General features: G+C 36.1%; 1 protein-coding gene across 2 annotated transcripts in view; it reads left to right on the top strand.

Annotated features, from left to right (window-relative positions):
- The window catches only part of septin12 (septin 12), a 118,682-nt gene that overhangs the window by 87,829 nt on the left and 19,529 nt on the right, over nucleotides 1-11,324 (top strand). For both annotated transcript variants that reach the window (XM_030141521.1, XM_030141522.1), the window contains 2 exons: nucleotides 2,258-2,659; nucleotides 7,846-7,974. In XM_030141521.1, coding sequence (XP_029997381.1) covers nucleotides 2,258-2,659; nucleotides 7,846-7,974 — 531 coding nt within the window. The remainder of the gene's footprint in view (nucleotides 1-2,257; nucleotides 2,660-7,845; nucleotides 7,975-11,324) is intronic.

The raw sequence follows: 11,324 nt of genomic DNA, 5'->3' as shown, positions 1-11,324 counted from the left end.
ACAAGCACTTAAAAGAGCAAACATCTAAAACAAGCTAACAGTCTGAGACCAGCATGTCATCAATAAATTCATCAAATGAGGCTAAGCTAACACTATGTAGATCCAACAGTACATGTATTATTTCCTTGCTACTAAAACTCATTTCCAAAAGAGCAAAAGAAGAGCCAAAATAAATAGTTGCATTATGAAGCAATGATTATGACTTTTGTCTTGTCTTTGCTTTTTTTTTTTTTTTTTTTTTTTTTTTTTTACCATAACTTGATTTATATGAATGAAGCTTCTGCTATTGGGTAAGCCATTGTTTTGTGTTACATTGAAATGATTCCGACTAGAAACAAATGGCCCAGGGTTTAACAGGTCAATCTTGCAGCTTCATCAACACTGATTAGCCATAACATTCTGAACACTGACAGGTAAAGTGGTCATATTGTTTTTTATTTCTTTACAGTGGCACATGATATTTTGGGCAATTGGTGTCTGTAGATTTGATAGACTAGGGGTGTCAAACTCATGTTAGTTCAGGGGCCACATTCAGCTAAATTTGATCTGAAGTGGGCCGGACCAGTAAAATAAAAACAGTAATATATAAATAATGTCAACTCCAAACTTTTCTCTAGGTTTTACAGTGAAAAAAGTAAAATACATTACGAAAATGTTTACATCTACAAACTATCATTTCACAAACAATGTGAATAACACGAACAGACTGAAAAAAAATGTGAAAAATTTTAACAATATTATGCTTTAGTTTATCATTTCTACATGTACATTATAACTTAGAGATCACAGTGGATCTACAGATACACAAAATATTTAGTAATGGGTAGAATATTGTTAAAATTGCATTTCTCTTAAGACGTTTCAGGTTGTTCATATTTGTTCAGGTTATTCAGAGTTTTTACAAAATTATGCTTTGTTTTAGTCTAAATACATGAAAACATTTACATTTACAAAGAGAAAAATTTGGAGTTGTGAGTATTTATAAGTTACTATGAGATTGAATTGGTATGAATGTGGAACCTGAACTAAAATTATTAACATATTATTAACATGTTAGTGTAATTTTTGCATTTCACTAATTCATCCCGGGGGCCGGACTGGACCCTTTGGCGGGCCGAATTTGGCCCCCAGGCCGCATGTTTGACACATGTGTGATAGACATTATCATTACATATAGTTAGTTCAGTCAAAGTTAGTAAAGAGGGGTCTTCAGTTTACAAATCTGCATTTAATACCTTAAAAAAGTCTTTAAAATGTATTAAATTTGATATGGTAGGTCTTAAGTTATGTTGCCATAAACTTGTTCAGTGTATTGTTTTTAAATGTGTCAGGTAAATGTCCAAACTGCAAACAAAGTAACGCTAGTTGACTCAGTTACACCCGTTCCAACTAGGGATGCACTGATCTGACTTTTTCAGGTCCAATGTGATACCGACACTGGAACCTTGCATATTGGTCGATACCTGATACCAATCCGATATCATTGTTGATTTAGAGCAGAGGTTCTCAACCGGTGGGGGGGGGGGGCACTCTTCTGGGGGTGTGAGCACATGGGGGGGGGGGGTCGCGAGTGACATCATCGTGCCTGTGGGTGCGTTAGCAGCTACTGTTGTACATCACAACAGTATAAATCACTCGGCACATACTCCCCCTGCAGTCGCAAATTTGTTTTCGGGGGCAGCAGGTAGTCAATGATGAGGTGAAGGAAGCTCACTTTCACTTTCTCACAGCTTTATCCACAGAGCTATATAACCCATCACATCATCCAAATACAGGTTTGTTGCGTTACTTTTAGAATTACGTTCGGCATGCGTGATGTAGATGTGTCATAAAAATTTAAAGGGGAAGGATCGGTCTTACCAAACGGTTGCTTTAACAGATCCTCAATCCAGCTAAAATGTTGATATCAGGGCCGATATCCGATCCTAATATCGGATCGGTACAACCTTAGTTCCAATCCAATAATATATATTGAAATTAGGAACCAGTTATTGCTAACTTTGCAGCCCCTGGTGAGAAATGACTCGGAACGGTGTGAATCAAAGCACTGGAGTGAATAAATAAATGTTTCTACATCATAAGAGTCAGGAATTTTATGTCTGGCCTTGAAATAGGCTGTGAAATGGGCATTAAATTCTGTTCTAAGTAGTCTTAAAAAGGTCTTAAAAAGTCTTAAATGTAACGTGTAGAAACCTGTAGGAACCCTGGTAAAAGACAATGGAGTTAAATGTGACCTCCCCTCGTCCCTCTTCCGTAGAAACTGCTGGAGAACTGGAAACAGACACGTCCACCCCAATGGAGGAGAGAGAGGAGAAGGAGAGAGGGATCATGGAAGATAAGAAGGAAGAGGAGATCAAAAGCATCACACAGCCCGTCAGCATGAATACCCAGAAGCCCATACCAGAAAAGGCTGAGAATGGTGTGGATTTGCATACAGAGGTGGAGGAGAAGGAGAAGGGGATGGAGGAAGGAGAGATCATGAAAGAGCTGGAGGTGCAAACACAACTGGACTCAGAGCTGTGTCCGTCGGTGCCTGGTCTGCAGATGAGCTGCATCCGGGGCACTGATCTGTTCGGCTACATAGGCATCGAGGCAGTACTGGACCAGATGAGGTGCAAAACCATGAAGGCGGGCTTTGAGTTCAACATCATGGTGGTGGGTGAGTGTCACACACATGAAGACAAAACGACTGTAAGAGGATGTTATTTGAATCATTTTTCATCTGGTGTATCTGCTTTGTTTGTAGTGTTATGGTCAGTGAGCCTGTTTACATGAGCATAAAAATCCAAGAACTGGGAGTAATCAGACTATTGTAATAATCAGATCTGATGTGTTTACATGTACTTCAGAAATTATGCGATAATCAAAAACCCTGGTTCAGACATTTCAGTCCATTATTGGATTTCTTCTGGAGTACGTACATAGTGATGGTAGAATCGAACTTCCTGTTATTGAACCTGTTTACATGCACACTAAAAATCTGATCATTATCCGATTTCTGGAGTTATCAGATTATTCAATTAACAGATAAGAGCAGTAATCTGATTATGAGAAATCAGATTAACAAGCTTGGATTTCTCCCCAATACTTCAATGTCTTTGTGCATGTGTACAGGTTAATCTGATTTATTTCATTCTTTTACATCTTCGCATGTGTAAAAACAATGAAATCATAGAAAACAGAAGTGACATAAGCACTATTCAGACTGGATTAGTTTTACATGGGTATGTGTCATAATGCCACTGTACCACAGGACGTTGGTAACATTAATGGCTAATTGGCACAGGATAAGAAATATCAGTAAAAGTACCACAAGTGGGAGGGGTAAATCCATTCACGCACCGCCGTCCCCTCCGGTCGTCATGTACATATGACATTGCTTTCCTATTAGGCTTGAATGTCCAAAATAGAACCCGGCTCGGGCCACATATTTTTGTCCAAATTTGACCTGAACCCAACAGATTGTTTGTGTCCAAACCTGATCAGTTAAATCCAGTTGTTTGCATATTTATGTTATAGATTGTCATTAAATTTACTCGTTTACACATTTGTGGTATGTGAACAGTATCTTTATTAAATGACTACACGTGCAACAGATGCTTTGCGTTGCCACTACAGCAACAAAACCTAAGACTTGGGGTCACACGAGGTTTCACATGCACTTGTCCGAATGCCCACTGGAAAACTGAATGCTTCCTCAAGAGCCTCCATGCTTAAAAATCTGCAAAAAACCTCTTATAAACAGGATATGACAGAATATCTACACACATATTAACCACTGGTCTATTCGCACAGGATTAGTATTACCTGGGCTCATTTTCCTGGACCCTTTTACAGAAGGTAAAAGTCTCAGTAATCTTTACTGACATTGTGCAGTAATGATTACTGACATAGCACATTCAGATGGAAATAAAATATCTGGCAATTATTACTTTACCCCACGTACCTATGTCAAACTAATCCCGTCTGAATAGGGCTATAGTCAAATGTGAGCAGAAGACAATAACAGGAAGTTTGCGTCTATCATCAAATGCTCTTCCATATAGGGTTTATTAAAGTGCATGTAAATGTGTTAGATCTGATTATTACAGTTATCCGATTACTCCCAGTTATCTGATTTTATGGTCATGTAAACGGGTTCCACGTCTTCTGCCCATGCTTGACTACGGCACTAAAGTTTTCTACGATACATTTTTTTTAACACATGCACAAATATAAAAGAACAAAATAAATCAGATTAACTTGTATACATGCCTGAACACATTGAAGTATTGGAGAGAAATCCAGATATATTAATCAGATTTCACATAAAAAGATAACTGGTATTATCTGATAAAACACATCAGATTATGCTGTTTACATGATCATGTGAATATTCTGATAACTCCAGAAATCGGATAATGATCAGAGAAATAGTGCATCTGAGTATGTGAAAGAAACATTTTGACATAACTTGACCATATAACAGTGATGATGGTGAAGATAATGAACTGTATTTTACATTCACATAACATGCATAGTGGATGGAAACCTGCAAACATTAGCATTCTTTTAAGTAGGTTTTCTAAAATCTTATATAATTTCTCCATTTTCACAAATACCTTCCCTTTCCTGCCACCTGCTGTGTTGACAGGGGACCCAGTAACCCAAGTACAGAACAGAAACAAAACAGATTCTATAAAGATGTTCCTGGTTTCCTTTTTTTCCTTACAGTTTTAGTAGCCACTATAACACGCATTGACTAATCTACAAATTCACTACTGGATCCCACTAAATACTACACACTGAATAAAATTTAACCGTGTGAATCCTCCAGAAAATCTTTAATGATAAATGTAGTGAGTTGGCCAATAGGGCTGCAACTAATGACTATTTCAATGGTCGACTAGTCCGATTGTGAAGTGCAAAAAATTATGTATATGATTAGAATTATTGCAGCAATAAAAACATTTTCTTTCCTATAACAAGAATATTTGCTGCTCAGCAATTAGAATGCATGTTTGTTAAACAAATATTCAGTTGAATATTCAGTATTCAACAAATATTGCAGCAGCAACAAATTACTTTTTTCCCCTGAAACAAAAGTGCATTTTGTGCATAACAGTTACATTGCCAGTGCCATTTTGCACTTAACCCTTGGATGCATGATGTCCACATTTGTGGACACATAGTTTAAGCTGACTTTCTAAAGGGTTATAAAGGCAATATTCTCCAAACCACATGGGGGCAGTCTCTAAAGGCCCTAAGTAATACAATGAAAAAAAGTATCATCTTGATGCTCTGTGATTTCACACAGTTAACCTCCTAAGACCCAGCTATAGGTTTAAGCCTTTTACAGCTTTATACAAAAAAAAAAAAAAAAAAAAAAAAAAACTCTCCGCCGCAAAGGACATTCTGTAAAAAGTTGTAAAAAAAAAATGCATCTGAAAAAACTGTTGCATCATGATGTTTCCAATATAGGCAATTATTTGATTAAAATAAGCCAAAACTTGTATGTTCCCGGGTCTCAGGGTTTTAAATATCTTCTTAATATAACCTTTTTTTTTTTTTTTAATTCTAAATGCATTTCAACTTTAGCCTAATTTTGAGAGATAAAATCAATTTAAAAATATCTAGATACTTTTTTTCACAAGTCATGCATGAAAGCATGAAAGTACTTGAGTACACTTCATTTCCAGACACTTGGCTGCTTGCTTTCAGTTTGTACAGCAGTGTTTTAAGACATTTTACTTGATACATGCTCTTACCTGCTGTTAAAATGGGTTAAACTAGTTACCTGTAATGATTATTTTCTTACACAAAATGTACCTCTGTATAGAGCTTACATATAAACAACCTAGTTTTATATTTACCTGCTTTATATTTATCATATTATAAAAAATTGGATATTTGTAAGCAACCTGGTTAAGAGGTTATTGATGTTTATTGTTTCTTATTATTATTTTATTAATAATAAGAATAAGAATAATACATTGTTTAGCATTTTTTTAAATAGTGCAAATCATATTTTTGTGTAAAAAAAAATTTGGTTTAGCTCTGCAACATTTGTAAATAAGTATGGTTTTGTGTTTTTCATTGCACTGATGCACACATTCTCCTTGTGTGTAATGGTATGTTATGGTTTTTATGCTTTTTGCTGTGTCTCTTCCTCATTAATATAATGTATGATACTTGCTGAACAGGAAGAGGAAGTGTGATTTTGTGAGGAGGAAGTTGTTGTTAGAGTTGCAGCTCTTTCCTGTCACACACACACACAAACCGTCACTTCTGTTTATCTCACATTGAGGCTGCTACATAAAATATTACACTCAAAATATCTGTTAAAACTACAGTCTGGCTTTGTTCCATCATAAAACAGAGCAGATAGTGGAACAGTATAAATCCTTAACAGTGGTGTTTGTTCATTTTGTTCTGACATGCTGTGGGTTAGTTATGCCCCTGTGTTTAACCACAATGGTTCCTTAAGGTATTTATTTATAAAACTCAATGAGGCAATAATTCAGTTAAAAATATACACCTTTCTTCTATAGATTAGATATTTACACCAAAAATCTTCCCTAAGATCATGAATTAATATGTTTGTGTGGGACAAGTGACATGTTTCATTGCTGTGATGTAGCCTTTTGAAACAATGTGTAACGTGAAAAATAAATAAATAAATAAATAAATTTATATATCTATATCTATATCTATATAGATATATAGATATGTATATATTTATAATCCCTGGGGACTGTCATTGAAGTTTCTAGCGCTTCTAGCGCTCTGGACATAATTTGACTTAAAACACAAAAGTCACTGAATCTGGATTAAAGCAATATATTTTTACATATTCACAGATATATTGAGACAACAGGCTGCACTTCCAGAGTCTAGCTTGCTGCTGCCTGCCTACTACAGAAGTGTGAGGGTTTTTAAACACTAGGTCATCACCATGAAAGGTCAAATGTCAGTGGCCGGTTTTACGTCTTGCTTCTGTATGCATTCTCCTTTTACAGTGCAGCTGTATTGACCACAGCAGGTGGTAAGTTAAAATGAGAGCTTTAACATGTAACATGTTGCAATTTCTTTGTCAGGACCTTTACTGAACATAAAAACTACATTTCATTGTTCTGTACAGTTGTATTTTTGCAATAACAATAAATCTTACTCCTATTCTTAAGGAGAAATAAATACACACACTATCATGGACCAAACCTATGGGCTAAGGTGGCTGTTAAAATATTTGTGTACATAGGATAGAAATGCGTACATATTAGTCTGTAGGTGTGCAAAAAATAAATATTTGTAAAATCTCTAATGAGTTCAGTCGTACATAAAATGTATTGTGTGTATTTTATTCCTCAGAATACGAATAAGTTTTGACAAGAATTACAAACACAGAATGCAACTTTATGATTGTGCTTTCTTCATTACAAATATGAATTCACCAACATGACTCTACTGTCAAAAATATGTCACCACTTCACAGACATTATTTATTGAGCAGAGGAAACATCGATTCCACAGATAGCACATGCGTTCAGGTTCCCTCTCCGTTGCGGCTGCCGAAGGAGCATTACAGTGATTTACAAGTAACATATCAGAACAATGTACACATGGTTTGATTTGACCTGATTTCATTCTCTGACTTCGTCGGCCATCTTGCACAGTGATCCTGGCTGATCTTGCCCTGATCTTACCGTGGAAAGGGAACCTGAACTCATACACAGTCTTTTTTTATTTCCTAACACTTCTTTAAATTCTGATAATGTGGGACTTTTTTTTAATTCAAATGTGAACATTATGTGTCAAAGCTGAGACACTGTTGAGAATGATTAAAGCATCAGCTTCATGTTTCTGCAGGTCAAAGCGGTTTGGGGAAGTCCACACTGGTCAACACTCTGTTCAAGTCCAAAGTTAGTCGGAAGTCCTGTGCACCTGACTATGAAGAGAAAATCTCCAAAACAGTCAAACTGCATTCAGTCAGCCACTGTGAGTATACGTGCACACAAGGCAGAACACAGCCCACACTGGATGGACTAGATGTGTGCTCGGTGTCAGTGTGTTTGTGCACTCTGTCAGTCTTCCTGTTTTTGCTGAATCTGGTCACAGTTCTTGATTCCAGGTCATAACTGATTCAACAGGAGACACATCTCACATCTTGTTTTCACATCACTTCTTCTTTCACCTCTTTTGTCCCGACACTAGTTCTGAAAAACACATTTTCTAGCTCTTAAAGGTTTTGTGTATCTCTCTCTGAATCATTTATGCAGGCATTAAGGAGCTCTTTCATGTTTCAGATAAGATATACGTATTTTTATCCATCAGTTTTCTAGAAGGATTTGACTTTTTTAATCCATTAGAAACCATTTGTAGTTGATTCTTCAATACTAGTACCTGTTATAATTTGATATGGTCAATTATTTATCTTTACTGAGTACTTGAAATAATGTTTCTAATGATCTGGTGAATTGGTATTAATTGGTCGGTGTAAAATGACCAGAATATGCATTAGTACAGCACCATGTTGCATTGTTATTAAGACTGAACCACTTTGATATATCCAATCCAATCCAACCCAACTTTGTTGGTAAAGCACTTTAAAACAACTGCAGTGGACCAAAGTGCTGTACAGAAGAATAATTAAAACCAAAATAGAAGTATAGAATACAAGAATAGATTAAAAAGCCATACAGTTAAAAACAACAATGTAAATAATAAATAGAATAGATAAATAAGAACAATAAACCACTACCAAATAAAAAAAATAGAATAAAGATAATACCTTCAAACATCTCACATGGTTTCAAAAGCCAAGGAGAAAAGATGGGTTTTAAGAAGGGATTTAAAAACATATAAAATGTACTGTATATTGTAGGTGTTTTCTGAGGTGGGTAAAATATTCAGTAATTTTATTTAATAAGTGCACGTTTCATTTGTACTTCATTTTTATGAACATGAAATGATAAAAATACATATTTGGGATGCAACAGTACTGGGGAAAACTGTGTACCGTTTAGGTATACTGCACTGCATGAGACAATCCACCCTTATGGACCGCAGGTTTTTGGTTTTGCAATTGATTTTATGCTGGTGATGAAAGGCGAAGGTCCGCCCCCACAAGTCTGTCTCTCTCTCTCTCTCTCTCTCTGAACATGCATGTGAGCACGCAGCATGGGGAAGCCCCGCCCCTGAGTGAGAGACAGCAGACAGAGAAGTGGCTTCAGACTCAACACACACCAGAGTCCTGCACAGATCCACCACTTTTCCAAACCCGTACCCGTGTACATTAGACCCGCAACCCGACCCGACCCATGATTCAACATATTGTTTACACAGTAACTCACTTTTAAGTACGCGCTGGTACCCGGCCCAGTGCAGGATTCTGGCACACATGCAATACGATGACACGCTATTACAAGGAAATGCGTCCGGTAGATAACTGTGGTGTTTTTACACCGCCATTTTCTTTTACATCCCTATGCAGAACAGGAATTGGTTTATTTAAGAAAACTGAAAAGGGCCCTTTTTTCAACGAGGCAAAAAGGGTAGGGGCTCAAGCCCCCTTTGCACCTTATGTGTGCACGTGCCTGTTTTATACGACTGTACACAAGTAGTCAAGGAATAAGAAAGGATTCTGTTGTTCAGCACAGAAAGTGTTATTTTATTCAGCACAGTGATATAATTGGTTCCTACTGTGAAATTCAGTTTTTGCTGACAAGCAAAATAAAAAATATAATTTTGGGAGAAAAGAAACTGTTCTCTTTACGCACAAAACCGAACTGAAACTGTGGCCCAAAAACCAAAGTACGGACCGAACTGTGGGCTAACTGTACCGTTACACCCCTAATACATATATATCTGCCATAATAACTGTGACACAAAAGATCAAATATGGCATGTCTATTATCACATGGGTAAAAGTAGTTGCTTGGTTATTCATATTCACAGGCATAAAAAGGTATAAAGGTACTTAGTCAGGTAAGATTCTTTCAGCAGACTGCATAATTGAAAAGCAAATATCATACATCAGTATCCAAATCCAAAGATTTTTTCCAGCCTTGATACGTACGATGGCAGTAATTCTAAAAACAAGCAGGGCTGTTATTATTACATTACTGTCCCTTCCATGTATTGTATGGAATCAGTCTTGTCATGTTGGGAAGGAGTGCTATGATGCAAAACATTATTGATAATCCACCTTAAATACATTAGAAATCAACAAGTCTGTTTTGAAATCATAAAGTGGAGAAACTACAGATATTTATGTTCAATTGTAGAAATGTGGGACTAAAAATGTAGTTGAAAAATTCAAAGACATCAGATAAATAAATACACATGTATATTAAACACATATATTAACCCATAAAGACCCAAACATCCACTGTCGAGCAAAAGCATCTAGTGATTTAAACTGTTTAATAACTATTCATTCATTAATCCTATCAGTACATGTAGATTATTGAGGTAAAATACAGTTTGTCATCTTTTCATGGTCATCAGATATGACCCATTTGGATGTTCAGAGGGTCTGTAGTTACCGTAGAAACACTGTCATCTTCTATAACGTTGATTCATCAGTAAAACCCATGGAGTTGGAGCGATGACAGTGGATGAAGACACTTGTTCTTATGTTCAGTTAATGTTAGATTTTACTGAACAAGTCACTTTTTTTTTCTTCAGTGTCTGTTTTGATACAATAACCTTTGAATTTACTCTGAGCTTTGATGAACATCTACATGATCAGTGAATTAAACAGGAAAGTAGATGATTTTCACTGAAAAAATGCAAAATGCAGAGGATGATATTATAATAAATGGCAATAAATAACTTAGGAAAAGTTAAATAGTGAGGGTCTTTATGGGTTAAAGATACCTTAGAAATTTACTCGATGAACTAAGCATTGGTGTTGATTTTTTTTCTATCATTATTATTATTTCTAATGTTATAAACCATAAAGGCTACCTTCAGCATAGTATGATTGTAAAAGCTTTGTGGAAATATTCCAGGTCATTGTGTATCCTTAATGTTTAGTAGAAGGCAAATAGAAACTAGATAGGCTGGACATTCTTAACCTTTTATAGAGAGAATACCTTATGTATGTCGTGAGAATCTCATATTAAAGTTGTCATCACATCTCAGCAAGGAAAATGCTCCCAGGTACTCATCTCAAGTGTGTGTGTGCGTGTGCACATGTGTGTGTGTGTGTGTAAATGATTTATCTTATGTGCTCTTTGTTCGAGGAATAACTTTTTTTCCTTTTTTCATCTGTCACCTGAAGAATGTGAAGCTGCAGATCATGACATCTTTCATAAACATTACACAAATGCTTGTCACATTTA

Source organism: Sphaeramia orbicularis, chromosome 8 (genome assembly GCF_902148855.1).
Source record: "Sphaeramia orbicularis chromosome 8, fSphaOr1.1, whole genome shotgun sequence".
Classification (NCBI taxonomy): domain Eukaryota; kingdom Metazoa; phylum Chordata; class Actinopteri; order Kurtiformes; family Apogonidae; genus Sphaeramia; species Sphaeramia orbicularis.
The sequence above is the reverse complement of the archived record's forward strand: the minus strand, read 5'-3'. Positions and strand labels throughout refer to the sequence as shown.